Source organism: Gymnoscopelus microlampas (genome assembly GCF_963454915.1).
Source record: "Gymnoscopelus microlampas genome assembly, chromosome: 19".
NCBI lineage: Eukaryota > Metazoa > Chordata > Actinopteri > Myctophiformes > Myctophidae > Gymnoscopelus > Gymnoscopelus microlampas.
Window position 1 is genome coordinate 25,656,352 of NC_139956.1, and position 20,260 is coordinate 25,676,611.

General features: G+C 43.4%; 1 protein-coding gene across 10 annotated transcripts in view; it reads left to right on the top strand.

Moving 5' to 3' along the window:
- sorcs2 (sortilin-related VPS10 domain containing receptor 2) overlaps positions 1-10,549 on the top strand; it is a 217,106-nt gene extending 206,557 nt beyond the window's left edge. The window contains exons 18-28 of one of the 10 annotated variants that reach the window (XM_084043651.1): positions 1,026-1,197; positions 2,201-2,387; positions 2,748-2,881; positions 3,296-3,419; positions 4,052-4,164; positions 4,623-4,745; positions 5,333-5,432; positions 6,047-6,094; positions 7,386-7,488; positions 8,021-8,318; positions 8,685-10,549. In XM_084043651.1, the coding sequence (XP_083899777.1) occupies positions 1,026-1,197; positions 2,201-2,387; positions 2,748-2,881; positions 3,296-3,419; positions 4,052-4,164; positions 4,623-4,745; positions 5,333-5,432; positions 6,047-6,094; positions 7,386-7,488; positions 8,021-8,279 (1,363 nt within the window). In that variant the 3' untranslated portion in view covers positions 8,280-8,318; positions 8,685-10,549. The remainder of the gene's footprint in view (positions 1-1,025; positions 1,198-2,200; positions 2,388-2,747; positions 2,882-3,295; positions 3,420-4,051; positions 4,165-4,622; positions 4,746-5,332; positions 5,433-6,046; positions 6,095-7,385; positions 7,489-8,020; positions 8,319-8,684) is intronic. The other 9 variants (XM_084043649.1, XM_084043652.1, XM_084043653.1 and 6 more) reach the window with 9 other exon arrangements.
- Positions 10,550-20,260: the final 9,711 nt, after the last annotated feature.

Here is a 20,260-nt window from a genome sequence, read left to right on the forward strand (position 1 = left end):
TAGATGTGTTGCATCATTTATGAGCAAATAGATTTGATTTGATCACTCGTAATATGCGATCCGAACAGTTGTAGGTTGGAATTTGCAATCTGTAATTGGTCATCCACAGTCACACACGTAATCTAAATTATGTAGAAAACAAATTGAGGGCACAGAAACAATGCACACACACGTGTAAATCGCAGTTGCACACTTGTAATCCAGCATTTACACGTGTATTTTCTTTACTTACCCATTTTCCAGTTCAAGTTCAAATCGCTCACTTACAACCTCTCAAATCAGTCGTTACAACAGCACAAGTATGCACACACACATCACAAATTCGTAAAACTATTGCGCTCGGATATTGCTACATATTTTGTGATATTTCTATTGCAAAACCTGAACTGAGCGAGCAGGGGACATTGAAAAAATGCGAGAGCTTGTAAACTTGATTTGAGCACTGCAATATACACATGTGTACATTGGCATTTGTACTCACACAGAATAAATTATGAAGTCACAGAAAGAATACTCACAAATGTATAGGTCGACTGCTGCAAACTTGTAATCCATCAGTTATACATGTGTGTTTTGTTTCTACAAATGCTGGAATCTGCTCTGCAGGTGAATTATGCAACAGATTTTGCGCTTTTAGCCAAAAAATCCACTTGTAGAAACTGCAATGATTTTTTTCCCCCCAGGAGGACCGGGGTGCGCTGTTTAGCCATATATATCTCTGCAGTCTCCACTCTAATTTGATCAAAATGAGCTTATATCGCATGCAATGTGATGAAAGACCCCCTATGTACTTTGACCATGGTCCCCCAGGGGTTTGTACCTTTCTGCTGTGATTACAGGTGATATCTGATGTGTGGCCCCTGCATGGGTCGCGAGTAAATATCTCCTTTTTTTTCGTTTCCTATATCTATCTGCTATTTTCACTAGTTTGGGTCCCGCGCAAACATCTAATTTCTCTTTTCTCTTTTCGGGTCTTGAGCTAAAACGTTTGGGAATCTAATGTGTGGCCCCCTGCTGTGTTCCAGGTACAAGAAGGTGGTATCTAATGTGTGTGATGGGGGAGTCAACAAGCAGCAGAGTAGCAAGCAGCACGCCTGCCCTCTGCTGCCCCCTAAAGGCCTACAGCTGCGCATAAAGGCACAGATGCTGGCCTTGGCACCTGGTGATGACGTCACGTTTAGTGTCCACCAGGAACAGGTAGTCACTCTTACATGAAGGTTTGAGGAAGTGAATGGAAAATGTGTGTGTGTGTGTGTGTGTGTGTGTGTGTGTGTGTGTGTGTGTGTGTGTGTGTGTGTGTGTGTGTGTGTGTGTGTACAGTACAGCACGTGATTGTAGGCATGTACTGTATTTGTATGGGAATGTTGTCTCAGGTTGTGCGTGCGTGCGTGAGAGAGAGAGTGGGGGGTCAGGGTTGACAGACCGATACATTGATAGGAATACACACAACATAATTTTAAAAATCACGTTATTAAACAAGCGCAAGCAACACAACAAGCAATAAACGATGAATGCCTATGATCACTATATCACCCGTGAGTGTAGCCTTTTCATGAGAGGAAGATACATCAGAATCGGAACTGGACAGGAGATTGAAAGGAGTGCATAAGGAGGAGATGAAAAGAGGTTAATGGCTGTGATTAACTAGTCCTAACTCAATAATTAATTATCTATAATGCTGTGGACATGAGCTGAATTCCAAGGACCAATGTGTGGATTTTGTGGCACAGACATTCATAGGACTCAACCCCAGTGACTTCTCACCTAGATAATCACCAGAAGTTGTCAGCTTGTACTTACCGCAGAACTTAGTTACCCAAGCCGTGCTATTCATATGCTGAGTTGGCTAGTGCCCGGGTTTGAACCCGTAACCTTATGGTCCAAGGCGAGTATTCTATCGACTGAGCTAGCCATACACAAAAGTATACTATTTTAAGAAATTATTGATTGCATACAAGAAACAATAGTATGGTATGATGTCATGTAGAATTTGTAGAGTATGTCTGAGAATTATGTCATATGTTTCTCAACATTTGTATATTTTGAAAGATAAACATGAAATATATTTAAAGACTGAAATATTGAATAAATATTGAATATTGAATATTGAACTTAAAATGATTTGAGCTAATTGACCTAAAATGGACATAGCATTGTTACTAAATGTTTCTCATGCAGCTATTTTTCTGGGCCTTCCCAGGGTGATACCAGCACTACCAAGTACCAGGTGGACCTTGGGGATGGTGTGCGTGCCATCTACCAGAACCTGACGATGACAGACGAACCCATCCAGCACCGCTACGAGAACTCAGGAGTCTACAAGGTCTCTGTAAAGGCTGAGAACATGGCGGGGCATGATGAGGCCATTTTGTACCTCCAGGTCACAGGTCAGTGTCTCGCCAATCCCTGCAGCCTTGTTAGTTTAGTAAAAGTTCGGAACAATCAACAAATAATGATATCACCAATTATCGCTCGGTAGAAATGGGGACATTGGAAAACAAGTTAATAAATCCTGAATACATCTGTAACCATTAGTGGTTTCATTAGTGTAACACCCAAAACACACCTCTGACTAATTGCGCAAGGGGCGGACACATTACGCCCACATAATGCACCCTTTAGATAGCAACATTGACGTGGACACAGTTGAGACCATGCACAAAGTTCCGCCGATAATGGCCATGTGTCTATGTTTATAACTGCTTTATCGATCCATGAAAGCTTCTTTAACTTTCCTTTTTATAAAGCCCCCCTACAAGAAGTGCATCTTGAAGTGGTTCCCATCACTGGGAGGAACCAGGAAGTGAACCTGACAGCCATAGTTCTTCCCACCGAGGCAAACCTGACTGTCTTCTACTGGTGGATAGGAGACAGCCTGCAGGTAAAGTTTACAATGCATTTAGTTTTCTTTGTAGTTTTCTCACTATTGTGAGTGTATTTGTATTGCATGTGGTAAATTGTTTCCCGTTTTCTTGTTAACCTTCTAAGGGACTACGGATATAAATGTATTCATTTCTGAAGTACATTTTTAACCCATTAAAACTGTGAAAGCAAGTCTTATTTTACATTATAGCGTTGGCTATTATACAAATAGCATATCTACAAGCTCACAGCATGTCACTTCGTGCCGCGCTGCAAGCTTCTGCTATTTTTGAACAATTTAGAAAAATCTTGAAAGTTTGAAAACTACTGATTTAGAAGGCATTATTTGTAGAATCGGCCTCAGGTCCCATCAGGCTGAATTGAACAAGTGAATAAGCAACCTACGGTATTCTTTTCCTTTTTCCCCCCGCAGCCCAAGCTGTCATTGGAGAACAGCATCCTGACCAGTTTCCCAGAGACAGGCCAGGTGTCTGTCACTGTTCAAGCTTCCAACAGACGCTCCATGGTACAGGACACCAAGACCGTCCGCGTCTTCAGTAAGACAGGACATTTACTTCATGATATTTCCTTCAAATCACCTCCCGGCTCCCATTGAGTAAATTGGGTCATAAAAGATTGCTGGCTTTTGTCTGTTACAAGAAAGCCATCAACTCAGAATTATGTAAGGTTCAGGTGGGGTCAAACACACACACACACACGCACGCACGCACGCACGCACGCGCGCGCGCGCGCACGCACACACACACACACACACACACACACACACACACACACACACACACACACACACACACACAAGTTCAGCGACACTGCCGTACAACGGAGCAGGGACCTGCAGAGCAAGCTTTACTGGAGTGGAGATGCCGCGTGCGGCATCGATTTCTACAGAGGGCAATTCTTTCAACATAAAATGCTTAATTTTATCAGTGAGAGTATGAAAGGGGCAATTCTCTTAAATGCTGCCTTCGAGTACAGCATGGAGTTTTGTCCCCATAAATGCTGTATCCATGGTCTGGAGAGGGCACTTTTTACTGACTTCTAAAAGGGCAGGGGCTCGAGCCCCCTTTCATGTATATGTGCGCACGTGCCTACAACATGTATGAATTAGTTCATCTGATCCTTGGTTAGTGACTAGCGCTAACTCTTTTGCTGTCATGTTCAATCTCAGATAACTTTCAGGTCATCCCGCTGAGCTTCAGCAAGAACCTGGACCGTTTCAACCCCAACATCCCAGAGTGGAGAGAGGACGTAGGCCACGTGGTCACCAGGATACTGACCAAGGTAATATAACGTTGAAGGATCTGTAATGCAGCCTACTTAAAACAATTCTGCTCCACTTTTGTTAATATTTTGAAACGTTTACCATTACGCACTTTGTGTGTAATGGTAAACATAAAAACATAAAATTAAATTATGACTAAGTTGAGGCTGCCATTAACACAAATACTGTTCTGTCCAAGATTTTTGGTGCCAGGACATAAGCGTGATGACGTAATCATAGAGACGTGGCCGTGGTTTGTTTATGGTTATGTTGTCAAAGTGACGTGGCCGTGGTTTGTTTATGGTCATGTCAGAGTGACGTGGCCATGGCCAGCCGACCGGCTGGCCCGCCCATTAGCCAATATTAATCTAGGATACAGTATTTGAATTCATCTTTTACACAGAGATGACGTTCTTGGATTAGTCATCCTGCAGAACATTCTGTGGTTAATTTCACACACTCGACCTTTGAACCCCAGATTACAGGTATTCCTCAGGAGTCCCTGGTTACCATGGTGAAGCCGGGTCTGCCCACCATGGCTGATCTGTATGTTCTCCCACTGGAGACCACGCCAGACAAGAGGAGTGTGTATGTGGACAAGGTAGACACACACACACACACACACACACACACACACACACACACACACACACACACACACACACACACACACACACACACGCACTGTTGCACTCCCTTAGGAGTGCAACAGTTAATCAAACTAATCGATTTGAAATTTCATGTTTTTATGTTCAAATGTTTTGAAAATACCCAAAATAGCCAATCTCCAAGCCCTCCATGCCTTGCATCGTAATGCAAGGCGTTGTGAGCTTGCAGGTTGTCTATTTTCGCGGTTTCTCAGTTTTTGGATTAACCTCACAGTTTATGTTGAACTCATGGATTAAAGTTCTCAGTTGCCACGACTGATTTCAGTCATTTGGATTCTATAGAAGCCATCACAGCGAAAATATGTGTCTGCAACGCATTGAGAGCTTGTAGATAGGCTATTTTCGGTTATCATTTTAAGATTTGAGCATCATGAAGTCAAACTAGAAACATGTTCAGAAGCATCTTCCATAAAATAAAATCTTGATTGTCTGGGTTGTTTCACAAATCGTCAATACAATTTTCAGTCGTGAGATTTTATTTTGCTTTAATCCATGTGAAATGTTGATTGCCTTTTGACAGCGTGTAGCAGCCATCACACAGGCCATCAGTGAGAGCAACGTCAGCTTTGTGGTCCGAGGAGGTGTTCAGGTGCTGGTGATGTTGGCTGACCCCAACGCAGGTAACAACAACACACCACCTGATCCATACAGGAGGACTAGGGTTAGGATCCTTTAGGATTTGGACCATTCCGTTTCCTTACCGATTCCCTTAACGGTTCCCTTTAACGATTCCTATATATACCTCATTGGTTCTCAAAGTGAGGTACAGGGACCCTCTGGGTTACTTGAGGGGGTTCCAAATGGACCCTTAAAAGTCTGTAACTCTGAGAGTGTACAAATGGAACCAAATGGACCCTCACGGGACCATTTGGTTCCATTTGTACACCATTTGTACACTCTCAGAGTTATGGTGGTCCTTGAAATGAAAGAGTTTGAGAACCTCTGCTATCTTTATTGTTATAATTGTTATAGCAAATGTGAACTAAGTCCACATACCAGCTCTGACAGTGTGATGATGAAACCGGTTCTGGAAATGGTTCCAAATGTGATGGAACCGATTCCAGTTCCTCAATGTTGGATCCGGTTCCTACGATTCCTCCAGTTCTGGATCACAGAACCCAGATTTTTTTAAATGTATTTTTTTTTTTTTTACTGTTTTTGAGGTTTCATGGATAATGGCACGTTATTGATCTATTTTAATGGATAATGGCATGTTATTGATTTATTTTCCAAGGCCTAGGTCTAGTTGCTAATGACACAGCAGCAAGAACTACGGAGACCGGTGCGTTCATTAACCGTTCAACTATGACTTGCTGTACTGACACTTTACCTCTCAATCCTAAAGCTTTACTCTTTGTCTCGTTTTATTTTCCTTTCCTGACTCCTATAAATGATCAAATCTTATTTTAGCAAAATCTGTTTTCAACCACTATTCACTCACCTTTGTTGTCCTTCAATGAGATGGAAATGTGGATGCTTTTGAACTGGTTTTCCTTGATTGGATGTTTTTCTGCTGTGTTTCCTCTGCAATTTTGCCGGTGGATCTTTCCCTTCTTGACTTGTGTTTTGTGGGTTTGCCTTTCATTTAGAACCGGTGCAGTGATTGTAATGTAGACATCTGCGATGCTGGGCTGTACTCGATGTGTAGAGGTGTCACAGAAAGCTACATCCGCACAAGGGACCAAATGTATAAAACTCTGAAATTTGTGCATGCACAAAACAGAAAACATGCATACACAGTAGTTTTGTGAGATTTATAAAACACCACGTACATGTATGTCTGACCCTACTTATTTTTCTTGATGAATCTCAATTAAATTGTACGCATGTGCACAAGCATAATATCCCCTCCCGTTGACTCCCATAATTAACTATAAATGATGAATGCAAATTAAGGCAGCAATGTGGTGCTACTGTATACAACGGAAACCAGTGGTCCAGCGGTTAGGAGGCTATAGTATATAAATTAATAATAAATCATAGGCTTGTATGGTCAAAAGCCAGCAGAATTAGAGCACTATTTGTTTATTAAGTTGTAACTTAGCAAGAAGCTAGCCAGCGCGCACAGCTCTAGTGTACAGTCTGTTTCCTATGCCTTTGTGACTCAGAATAAAGTATGGGTTGAGCCAGGCAATGTGATGCGATTTGTCAGAATCATATTTGCATGATTACAAATAATTTGGACATACCCCATATAGAATGAAAAAGCCTTTGTGATCATTTATCTTTCTTATCTACTCGCAACATACATCACACTAATTGGACTTAAATACTGCATACAGTAGGCATTTTGTGTGTATGCATATTTTATATATTTGGCCCCAGGTGTGTGTGTGTGTGTGTGTGTGTGTGTGTGTGTGTGTGTGTGTGTGTGTGTGTGTGTGTGTGTGTGTGTGTGTGTGTGTGTGTGTGTGTGTGTGTGTGTGTGTGTGTGTGTGTGTGTGTGTGTGTGTGTGTATGTTTGTGTTTCAAACTCTGCATCTGTGTGATCTGTTCGAAGCTGTGCCTGCCCGTGCACAGAAATGTAGATATTGTTTATCCATTTTTACTGGAAGTGTGTGCCCTTACTGCAGGCTCCCAGGGAGGCGCTGGAGGGCCTGGTGTCTGGGCTCTGGCCATCATATTCATAATCGGCCTCATTGCCTCTGGATCCTTCATTCTCTACAAATTCAAAAGGTGGGCATGTGTGTACACCTCCCTTCTTACAAATGTGTTGAAAGCAAATGCATGTCTCACAAAGACAAGGAGCAGACAGCTATCCCTAGATTACACTGCAGTATGTGAAATTTGGAGCAAAATGTATGTACTGAACGTCCAAAGCCAAAGTCCAGGAAGAGGAACCATTAAACCACCAAAATGCCTTTGTAGGTTATTAACAGTAAAGTGACATGTCAGAATCTTATGTTGAAAATATTACTACCCAATGCATGAGTAGAATGTGTAATAGCATCTATAAGAATAAGTGTGTAACTTGCATGGTAATCATGAATGAATCAAAGCATACTTGTGATAATTGTGTAACCTGCATGGTAATAATGAATGAATCAATGAATCCTTGTGATAATTGTGTAACTCCTCGTTTCTTTTCACCTAAACACCTGGCAGCACTTCCCTGCATCCCAACCACCAAGCAGCACCAAATGTCACTCAAATATAACATGTTATCATCTGCGTAAAGGCCCATCTCACAAAACAACAATCCCCACAGTCCTTGGCTTAGGACTGAGGATGCCTATCCCCCACTGTTTTTCAGGAAGCTGCCGGGCAGCCGCAACGTGTACGCCCAGATGCACAACGAGAAGGAACAGGAGATGACGAGCCCCGTCAACCACAGCGAGGACACACAGCACATCATCCAGGGCGAGGAGTTCATTGACGACGACCTGGACTCGCAGACTCTAGGTAACGCAGGAGGTAGCCCCGCCTTCCGTTCCCTTATAAGGACTACCACTAACCACTGCTACTAAAATCCCAGGCCACTAACCAACCTGCTAACACATGTCAAGGTACTGGACGAGTTTCTGTATTTGATACTTTGCTCTTTCTGATAGTACTGTCTGCAATGTAATCAATCTGAAAGAACTTTTGATAGTAAATGTTATGTTTGGAAATCTCACATATTAACAGTTTAGCTTGAAGGTGGAAATGCTAATTATTGAACACATGTTTATTTTATATAAACTAGAGTATAATCTGGACAAGTTTAAGACTTTGTAAATTGAATGTTTTGCATGAAGTTAGAATTGACAAATATGTTTAATGTTTATTATAATTATGAAACTGATTTAAGTTACGCCAGGCATGATCTGGACTCGATGGTTCTTTTTGAGACCTCATATCGTATATTTGTTCTTTCCAACCCTTGGTGTCAGGCAACCATTCGGGTGTGGTGCTGAGCGTCAACTCCAGAGACCTGCACAGTTACCTGACCAGCTGATGGCTGCCACGGTGACGCTAACGAGCTAGCCTAGCCTAGCCCACCCTAGCCTGCTATAGGCTAATGAGCACAGGGACTCCAACTCTGCCTTCCTCCTCTCCACCCCAGCCCAACATGCCAGGGAGGAGAGGGCCACCTCCCCTCTCTCTCCTCTCCTCCACTAGAACTCTTCTCCTCCACTAGAACTCTTCTAGCAAAGGAACTGGGGATCCCTGCGGTACAGGATCAGGGGGCTGTCGTAGCACTGGAAACTGGGGCTGCTGTACAGGCACTGGAGACTGGGACTGCAGCAACACAGGAGACAAAGAGGTTGACGGCCGGGGTCTCACCGGCTGTGCAGGGTTTGCCAGCTGACGTGGTGACTGCAGTGCTGGAACAGCAGGCTGATGTGGTGACTGCAGTGCTGGAGACCATGGAGCAGGTACTGGTGGCTACTGGGCAGGCACTGGAGGCTGCCTGGAGTAGCTCTGGACTGGATAGGTATGATGGCAAGGCAATCCAAGGAGAGGTTTTGTTGTTTGGCACCACGAGGACCTCAGGGAGGTACCATATGGGTCATGGGCCAGAGCTGGCTCAGGATAAACAGGAATGACTCACCCATGGCCTCTCCCAGAACCAATGCTGCTGGGCAGAGATCGTCTCCAGGGTCCATTATGTATCTAACTTTGCACAGCCTGCACATGAAATGGATGTATCAAGACACGTACACCTGTTTTTGATCAGCTGATAAATCAGTGTGGAATTACATGCATGTGAACGAATGCACACGTGTCCACTCCCATTTTGACCCTTAAATGGTATGAAAACTCCCACAATTAACCCATTAGTAGCCTATATATTTCCAAGTCTAGGTTCATATGAATGTACTGTAGGTTAAATGTCACAGAGGCAATGGCTGAGAGAACAGTGGGGGGGAAATTAAGTATAACCTAATAGACCGTGAAACCGAAACATTAGTTGAGGAAGTAGCAGACGAAAAACTATTATTTGGCATTGGAGTTGTGGCATATCAAAAAAGAAAAGAAAAAGGGAGTGGGTGAAATGTGTTGATGCAGTAAATATGTTTACGCTGTAGCATGGGCTTGAGGAACAAATACAAAAGTGCAGATACAGTGTGTTCAGCTTACACACAGTTAACGCTCCAAGGTCACCCCACTGGTCTACTGTATCTGTCTGTGCACTTGATGTGTGTGTGTGTGTGTGTGTGTGTGTGTGTGTGTGTGTGTGTGTGTGTGTGTGTGTGTGTGTGTGTGTGTGTGTGTGTGTGTGTGTGTGTGTGTGTGTGTGTGCGTGCGTGCGTGCGTGCGCGCGCACGTGCACGTATGTCTGAGCTTATGTGTGTGCATGTCTGCGAGAGTGTGTGCTTGCGTGAGTGTGTGTGTGTGTATAGAAACAATGTCTCAGATACACTCACAGGATGAAGCATTTTCTGTGTTACGCTAAATCCGCTAAATCAGTGATCTAAAGTAGATGTTCAACCTGCCATCCACACAAACACACAGAAGTTGTTTTTTCAAACCTTTGTCTACATTTACATTCATTTCATGTCCCCTTACCCTAACCCTAACCCTCAACCTAATCCTAACCCCTTACCTAAAGTTTAGGAAACTTTAATATAACATAATTGGGGACACCAATTGTGCCACCACATCAGCCTGCTGTTCCAGTCCTGCAGTCACCACGCCAGCCGACAGGAAGGAAGAAGGGACCAATGCAATGTCTGTTCTGCACCTTATAGATGTTTTCTACTTCTGTTGTGTTGTTTGACTCAGACAGTCTCCATCTCAGCGACAAAAACAAGCTTGTATATAAATGAATAAACCTTCTAAAAAAACGTGCACGTTTGTTTATTGCTGATCCACCCTGGTTATCTACTCTATAACAAATACATCGCGAAAATCATCAATCGCATGAGAGAGTTCTAGATGCACATGAGCGTGGATCCAAACAGCATCTGAAGAAGCATGAGATTAGATGGAGAGAACCCCCCCCCCCCCCCCATCCAACACAACACAGCACATCATGTTACATATTGTTATTTCCATCTTAAATGGCCTGTATGGGGACTACACGCAAAATCATTAAAGAGTATGATGTAAAACCAAACATTCTCTCTCCTCTCTCTCTCTCTCTCTCTCTCTCTCTCTCTCTCTCGCTTTCCACACCTCTGTGGTGCTGAAACGTATACCATGTCATTCAGCAGTAGATACTGAATGACGCACAACACAGCAACATAACAAGTACATGCAGTAGCTCATCCGTATGTGACCTAACGCAAGAACTACATATTAAATAGCATGACATTTTTTACTTAACACATTAACACATCGAGTACTGGTAAGTAAAGAAATAAATAAAAAGCCAGGTCCATTGCCAAACATATTGACTTCATCTCCATGTAGGAGAGGGTGCTAATAGCTCAGCGTAACTTATCCAAGGTGGAAGAATGTCAATCTTTCAGATAGACTGACAGCTGTCCCTGCTCTCATGTCCCGGTGGGAGAAAAGAAAATCCTGTAGGCTTGCAATTTACTCTGAGCTAAAGCCCCTTTTCCTTGGGGAGGGGCAAAATAAATAAAATCCTAGCTTCCATTGAGGCGATACTAGGATATCTAACTAACAGTTAGCTTGGTAGCGACAAGCCGTGACTGCGTGGCAGCACACCACCGCTGTGAAAGACAGCCACCTCGTTAGTGTGAGTTGTATTTATTTATTTTTAAAGCAGCCGATGGATTCAAGTGCCCGTGAGCATGTACTGTGCACGTCAAACATCCTCAAGGTAACAATGTTTGTGATTCACATCTGGGTAAAAACAATATCTACACCCAACACCCAGATATACACTTATAATTACACTTCCTCTATTTTAGTTGTCAAATTTTGTACCAATCTGAGTGGAAAAATACCAACAGTCTTAACTTTTTAAAGGAACACTTCACCGATTTTCCAACAAATGTTTTAGTGAGATTGACATTAATCCAAGTTGTATTTATTATTCATACTAGACCATACCCGGTCGACGCATCCGTGGGGGGATATGCGCACATGATCTGGCAACCCGGGAGGCAGTTCGTCCCATAGCTGGGCAGGCCCGTAACCATGGCGACAGTGTTTGACACAAAAACGCTAATAAGAAGCTGAGATTTGATGAAATTGAAAAACGGGCTTCACAGTTAAGTTCAGATGGTAATGGTCAATGGCTGTGTGCAAAATCAGAGCAATTGGTCCAGCCACTGAGGAGAACCGTGTAGCTTCACCTACTCACTCACTCACTCACCACTACAGACGGACAGAGGTTACTAGAATTATAGTAGGATACTTTAGTTGTTTATAATAGTAGGCTGTTTACTATATTCAATTATATCTAACTATATAAATGGCGAGCAACTTCCGCACCCTGGGTGCGACACCCCACAGCTCTGTTATCGAATAAACAACGCACCGCCAGACCACATGTCGGCAACTGACTCGCCACGGCGGCCGCGCTGAATTTACGCCTCGCGTAGGGGACATCTCACTGCTCAGTACACCTTTTCCACCGCGCAACATAATTAATTCTACTCACCAAATGTCGGACAAAACGGAAGGGGAGGCAGCTTCGTACCGTTTACCGTGCGCACGACCTCATCACCACAACAGCAGGCAGCCGCTGCGGGGGTTTTTTCCTTTTTTTCCAAACTTTTTTTTTGGTCACCATTTTCTCCAGGCACCATTTCTGGTGTAACGTCGGGTGTTTCTTTTCACCAGCCAATCACCTTTCACGTTGCCACGTCCGTTGCCACGTCGCGCTGACGTACGCTAAACAAGCGCTGCCGTGCGCACAATGCAAACGAGCCCAAAGGCGCGCAAAAATAAGCCGACCATTGCTTAGACACAAAGTCAGACCTGGCAACGCAGCCTACGCCAATCATGTGTGAGAGATCTACAAGCTATGGGGCAGAGACGCCACCGTATCTTAGCAACAACTACAGCGCTCACTCTCATTGGTCGTGTCACGCTAAGAGCAGTCTCCAGACAATGGCATCGCAGACAGCTTGCTGTTACTGCTGTAGCCATCACAGGCAGTTGCAGCACGACGGACAGGGCGCTGTGATAGCTGCCATGTCGCTAACGCTAACCTGGTTGTCATGCCTGCAGCGGCTGTGCAATCACTTTGTCAACAATGCACGTTCGTGTGGTGAATGTCTATAGTGCTGCCCAGTTCGTCCATTGTAGATGGTGTATGTTTGTGTGTGTCTTCTGGAGAACTATGTAGCTCCACAGCAACTACAGTAACTAACGTAATGGCAGGACCGCCCCGTGCAACGCATGCTAGGCTGCATTATGGTCATGTAGTAATTTCAGATTACCCCCCCCCCCCAAATACACGTACTTGATCTGGGACCCCCCCATTCTGTTTGACTCCGTTCCACAAGTAAATATTGTGAAAATAGCCGATCTACAAGCTCGAAACGCCTCACGTTGAGAGGCTTTGTAAGCTTGGAGATCGGCTATTTTATACATGATTGCCTCTTTCTTACATTCTTTGCCAATGTGGCCCATGTTTTCATAGCATAGTTTATTGACTACTTCTGTTGCAGAAATGGCCATTTCCTTTACTTTCCGTTTTTTATTGTCTCCGCCAGGCCGAAAGGCATGGCGCAAGACTATGTTTCACCCCCTGTCCGTCCGTCTGTGATAGCTAATCTCTCACATCGTTGACTTGATCGCAGCAAAATAACGGCCCGATGTGGAGAGTCAGTGAGAGCTGGATAAACGACGTAAAATGTGTCAAAAGGAGTCTGTACGGCTGTCGATAAATGAACACATGACGTCGGTGGGAGAGGAGATATTGTGTCTTTTGGACAAACAGCAGCGTGGTGCTGATGTTTGTTGTGTGAAGCAGCTTAATGTCAGAGTGTTTGTGTTGGAGCGCCTCAGTGCGGCTGCAGAGTTCATGTGCAACCTCTTCCAGAGAGACACAGAGACACTAGAAACTCTGCTGGGGAAAAAAAACACTGCTGGGCATTGACTTTCCTATGGACATTGATCTACACACTGCAGCTATATCTGCTACACACACAACATCAAACTACACACTGCAGGTATGATGCAGCGTTTGCATTACAGCCAGCATGCCAGCGTAGTTCCCATATGGTTTCAAGGTGGGCTAAACCATATGGACCCCATGTCAGCAATGTCAGCGGCATCCACTTCAGTCCCAACTGCGATGCCCATGCAGGCTATAAGTAGCTTCTACCTGGCCCTTAGGTGGGCCCCAACTAGCCATGTTTATGTGGGACCAAGGCGGGTCCTAACTGGGTTTGCCCATGCAGGCTTTAACTGGGTTCTACCTGGGCCCTAGGTGTACCCTAACCAACCACAGTGCAGTGCCCATCGCTCCAATTGTTGTGACGTCAGGGCTCTCAATACTGCACATTGGTGGAGGAGGAGGGGCCGCAGGGCGACCGCACACATCGCTGAACCAATGGTAGCCCACGGATGTTTCCTCTGTGGATTTACAATCTGCCCCTCTATGCCACATATCATCCGCACTACAGGGTCTTCACTGACCGAGCCACGGCCCCACTGACCCTCATGACGCTACGCCACTTAAACGTGCGGCAGCATGCGCTGGGTTGCCAGGTTTGCACAGCCTGCGCCAGAAACAAGCAACCACCTTCATGAAAAAAAAAAAAACACCGAAATGGTCCGCAATGTTCCAGGGGTGTCCCCGCGCGTCCCAACACTCCACAGGGGGTCAGTGGACCATCAGGGGGTCCGCGGACCCCCTGTGGACCCCCTGAAACATAACAAATATTATTTCTTCAAATTTTTTCCTTTTTCAAAAAAACTTTTCCACAGTTTCACTCCGGCGATTTGGGTCCCCCAATATACACACGGCCACGCTGGGCCCCGTGCGCGGCTGGGGTTGAGGGGGGCGTAGCCCCCCGAAACTCTAGTATTATATAGTGATATTGATAGCTTTATTTTTCCCTAGTGAATACCGGTCCATATATATCCAACAGTACAGTATACTGTATGATATGAATTAATTTAATCAATAAACGGAGGAAACTTCTAGTTATAATAGTATTTGGGTTTATTCCAGAGAAGAGATCTTACAAGCGTCGTAAAAGCATGGTTCCAGATGTATTCTTTTGAAGTTTTAAACAGAGATACATATGTAGTACCCTGCATAATTGTGGTTACATTTGTGTACACTGTATAATGTTGTTTACATTTTGAGAACCCTGTACAGATGTGCTTACATTTTATTTCTAGTTCTTTTCAATCTATACTGCTGCTTGTTCAGGGAAGAAATGTTATTGGGGGATAGAGGTGTCAATCAACCTGAGTCAACATCCTGAGAGAGAGAGGGGTGGGACTTAAAACAAAGCAGGAAGTCACTGTGGTGTTTTCAGAGGGAAAAAACCTTATTTTTAACTCTATGGAAAAAACGAGTGGACAAACAGGGACATTAAGTGTTTAAATACATTCGAATTTTGGTCAAATCCAATTGCATTTCAGTTAAGAGCCACAGGGTTTGCATCAGTGAGGTTTTGTACCAGTTTAGCCTGTAAGGAAAAACGGGAGAGTTGTATGTTCCAGTCAGATGTCTAGCACAACCAGTTGCTGACAGTGTAACCTAGCTAATGCTAAGCTAAAGCATAAACAAACACAAGTTGAGCTGTCCACTAACACTTGTGACAGCAGGAGGAGAAGAGAGTGTATGGAGGACATTTATTTTTGCACAAAGTTTTGAGTGAGTATGAATACTACAGTATGTGAGAATTGATAAAAAAGACATTGTTGTAAAGGATAGAAAGTTAATTAGTGTTTGGGTTTTCCTTTTGGATATAGTGTGCTTCAGGACATTGCTGCACCAGCTGTAGCAATAGAAGCTGAAGTGCTCAGAGCTTGCCACTGCATACAGAGGGTCCACGTGCACACAGAGCGGTGCACTTGGGTCTGCCCAGCCACTACTCACCTGGAACTAGGAGTGTGGACACTGCAGCTCCTGCACAGGTTTTTCTAAGGAACTGAGTACAGACCATAGTCTACCTAACTGTGAGGATTCTTCCTATGCTAAACTGAGTCAAACAAACCCTGGGGTATTTTCTTTATTTGGTTAGGGGAATTATTGTATTTTATTTTGTTTTATTTTATCAGGGTCAGAAGGATTTTGAGGCAGGGTCAGTTCACTTGTGAAATAAATACTATTCTCTTTGTTATAAAATTCAATTCTTGTGTTAGGTGATTCATGAGTAGTGTTTTCTGGTGAATATATAAAATAATAGTATAGCTACAATAAGCTAACCGGGCCTCTTTGCACCTGAACCCAGTTATGCAACATTCAACCATCCACAGTAGACACATCCTGATATTGTATTTTGTTGCCGTTAGCAATTGAGAATTGAGTAAGTGGACTACACATAGTTTTATATACACATACTGTAACGTGGGTTAACGCCTTCCGTTATCACGTGAGCGTCAGCTGTGGCCATCTTGCTTCGTTTCCCTGGCAACCATGTTCATTGTGACATCAAAACTGTAAACAGTCTGAGATTAACCTACTATCTAATATTGTTGACATACAATACATTTAGAGTGCTCAAAATTATTAATGCTTTGTCCAAAAAATGTAAGACAAGGGTTAACCTCTTGAACTCTGGCGTCCCTGTACCAGGCATGTCATAATTGGTGAACATTCAGCCAAAATAGCCACTCTAAAGTTCACTGCTATGTGCCAAAAGTGTTTACTGTACTCACTAGCATGTCTTATTTGAGTTGGGCAGAGAGCGTCTTTCCTTTTGCATTTACCTTTCCCCACAACTCCTCTCTACTCTCTATCTGTACCGGAAGGCTGTGTTTACAGATGACAGCTTTGAACAGAAGATGGATTAGTTGGGGGTTGAGGTACATTGGGGTGTGTGTGTGTGTGTGTGTGTGTGTGTGTGTGTGTGTGTGTGTGTGTGTGTGCGTGCACGTGCGTGCACATGCGTGTCCTTGTGCGTGCCGTTCGCATGCCTGCTTTCTCACGTGCCTATAGTGTTTACCCACTAGAGTGTCTTGTCTGAGTTCAGCTGAGAGCATCTTTCCTTTGGCATTTACCTTCCCCTACATCTCTCTGCTGTGTTTTTGAATGACAGTTTTGTTCAGTCAGAAGCTGAGCCTGAGGGGGAGTTGGCACTGGGATGTGTTTGGAACTCAGCTCTTGTTACCTTTGCACTTTCATAGTCAGCCATCCACCCACTTGCATGGCGCTTTGTGGCTAAAACGCAATCTGTTGAAAATGTCGGCAGAGTCACATATAAACAGGAGTAAATACTGTTCTTGCAGACTGATCTATGATCACACAAAGAAATTGCATACTCAAATACAGACACACACATACACATACTGTACACTGTATACCTTCTGCACACACAATTTCTCATGTCTTATTATGTGCTTAAAGATCCCACATTCAACCATGTCTTTTAAATGTGAGGTGGCTGTTGCTGAAGCCAGCTGTGTGCAGATCCCACACTGTGGGCAAACAACATATGTTTGTTAAAACATATTATCTCCATGTACACATTATAAATATAACAGGATTATAATGACAGGAGGCTGAATAAAGCCTATACCTGCATATTTATATACATGCTCTGTGGTTTAATCACCAGAGTGTTTGATCACAACAAAGCAAAGTTGCTGTTTGTCAAAGTACTGTAGTACCGGTAACAGATGCTGTTGTCCTCTAAGGTGAGCGCTTTGTTTGTGTTCCCTGTGGTCCACTACAGTATATACAGCAATCAAACAAGGTGTTTATTTTTCACCAGAACTGGAGGAGCGGAGACGGGGGCAGGTAGAAACAAAACAAATGATTATGCTGCTGCACGGCACACCCAGTACGAAATATGCAAAGAAATCTTAACAAGCATACCTCCATCCCCACTTTGCCACTGTGCTGCACCGATAACTGCCCACTGGAGGGGACACCTTCCATTCATCACTGTCAGGGGGTAGGGGGACCACTGTATACCCCGCTGAGATCTTGTCTCACAGGGTAAATGGAAGAGGTCCTGGCCTTGTGGATGCCACATGCTCCGCTGGACAAAAAAAACTACATTCAACCCTTTCAAGCTTGACCCAGTCTCAGCTGGCGCTGACGGCAATAGAACGGCATGGGGGCTAGAGATGGTGAGGCTTAATTTAACCAACCATACAGTGTCAAAGAAAAAAGCATGTCTGTAATACTCTGTATACATGTTGGTAAGAATTCACACGGAAGTACGAGAGGGCTATACAAGAACATTTAAAGAGAAGGGATGGTGAGATCATAAATGTCTATTCACATGTACATACCTGCTGCTACAGTATGTGGACCGACCAAAGTGCTACCACCTTTGTGTCTAACCTTATGCACCGTATGTCTAAGACAATGCTGTCCATATGATTTGGCTAAATTTAAAAGGGACACAATTTGAAAATAAACCTATAAGTTACTTGCATACTGTACTTTGTTTTTGAGGACCTAGTCTAAAATTTCTGGTTTTATTCAATATTGATATATTGAATATTTGGAGGAATGATGGCAAAAATGTCAATCCAAAATGTGGATCTTCACTGATGATCACGCAATTGGTCTATTGGTTAAAAGGGTAGGAGTTTTTTTCCCATGTTTCCCCACAACTCAACAAGTGACTAAAACAACTGGACCAAACAAAATCATGTCAGGTGGAAATAGGTGTGTCCTATTGTGTTTTTTTTGTGTGTGTGTGTGTGTGTGTGTGTGTGTGTGTGTGTGTGTGTGTGTGTGTGTGTGTGTGCGTGTGCGTGTGGGTAATTCCATCTCTTTCACCTTCCTTCATGATCACCAAGGACCTGAAGTGTTCAAGACCCCTCTAAAATGACGGGCTAGGTGGTTCAGAGTAATTGTAGAACCCTAACCCTTCGCTAAACTCACTTTTCCCAGACACACAATATGTCCTCTTTGGATAAAGTGCCAATGACAGTGATAGTCTCTGAGGTTCTCTCTTCCTTCCTTCTGGTTGCTGCAGGTTGAAAAATACATGAGCCAGTCCCTCCCCCAGAGTCCGTCTTCAATCAATGCAATTCAATAGCGCTCCAGACAGTGTCACGCTAAAATGGTCCCCTGAGCAGATTACTCTGACAGCAAAGATTCCTGTTCGCCGAGAGCCTGCTGGAGGCTCCCTTGCTCGTGTGACTTTACGCGGATTGCAGTTGTAGCCTTTAATATTTTATGCCGATACAGATTCTGGTCTGGGACACTGGACCGAGGCCAGAATCTGTATTAGAGAGGTTTCCAGGGGATACAATCCGAGAGTCACATGTGTAGACCACAATATGTCATCTACTATGCTGAAATTGACATTGTGTAGAGCAAATAAGTTATCTGCTCTGTTGAAATTTGTCAGATGTTGCTTTTTACTTTTTTATGTTTTTCCTGATCCCACAGAGGTCCAAGTGACCAAGAATCAAGATTCTTAAATATAAATAAATAAGTAAATCTTTCAATAAATGTGCTCCTGTAATGTATTAAAGAACTATTTCAGCACATATTGTGGTGAAATATATAATATTTCACCATATTTATCACATATACCTCAAAGCTACCGTATACTGTAGTATGCAAGCTAAGCTTATACACACTAAATTCCTCAGTGTCCATTTAACATTCCGGGTCCATTTGGGTCCATTTGGATACTCTCAGTGTTCAACTAAAGCTGCAAATGTAAAAACAATGTAGGGACTACCGTACAAGTATTTTGTCCAATTTGAGTATGTAATACAATATATCTTATACAATTGTAGTGGTTGTGGCTGGTCCCCCTGCTCTTCTATTCAGACATTTAGATCCTGTGTCTGGTTTTCCCACGGTTGAGAAAGTGGTACGTTCTCCCATGAGCAAGCAGGCAGGCTCTATTAGCTCAGTGATACAAATTTCAGCACTTGTGCAGAGAAAAGTTACAGAGGGTAGCTTTAATTTTACTGTTTTATCCTGTTTTACCTGAGCAATACTAACACATACCTAACAACTGTACAACTTAAATGAAATAAAACATACCAGGCTGTAAGTTAACAAAGAAAAAACACTTAGACCATACCTAGACCCAGACTCTGCTTCCCCTTAAAGCGGCACTATGTAAAAAATGTTTAATAAATAAAAGGTCATTTTGTCCAGTCTGTATGGTAGAGTATGTTAACACAATATAATTTATACAATTGGAGTTTGTCTCCCTGCTCTTCTAGTGAGACATTTAGATCTTGTCAAAGTCTCATCTAGACACAAATTTAGACTTGATGGTCACGATTCAATTTATCCCCTGAGCAAGCAAAACGCACTTGCACAGGAAACCAGGTTCAAATCCGGGGTAGAAGAGGAAAGTTAAATAGTGCAGCTTCAACCATCTCTTTAGGGAAGATTTAAAAGAAGCACTCTTAAAGTCTGCATCATAAAGTGTTATGAGACCTGAGTCAGCAGTCTCACTCATTGGACAACATTGCTGGAGATGAAACATGA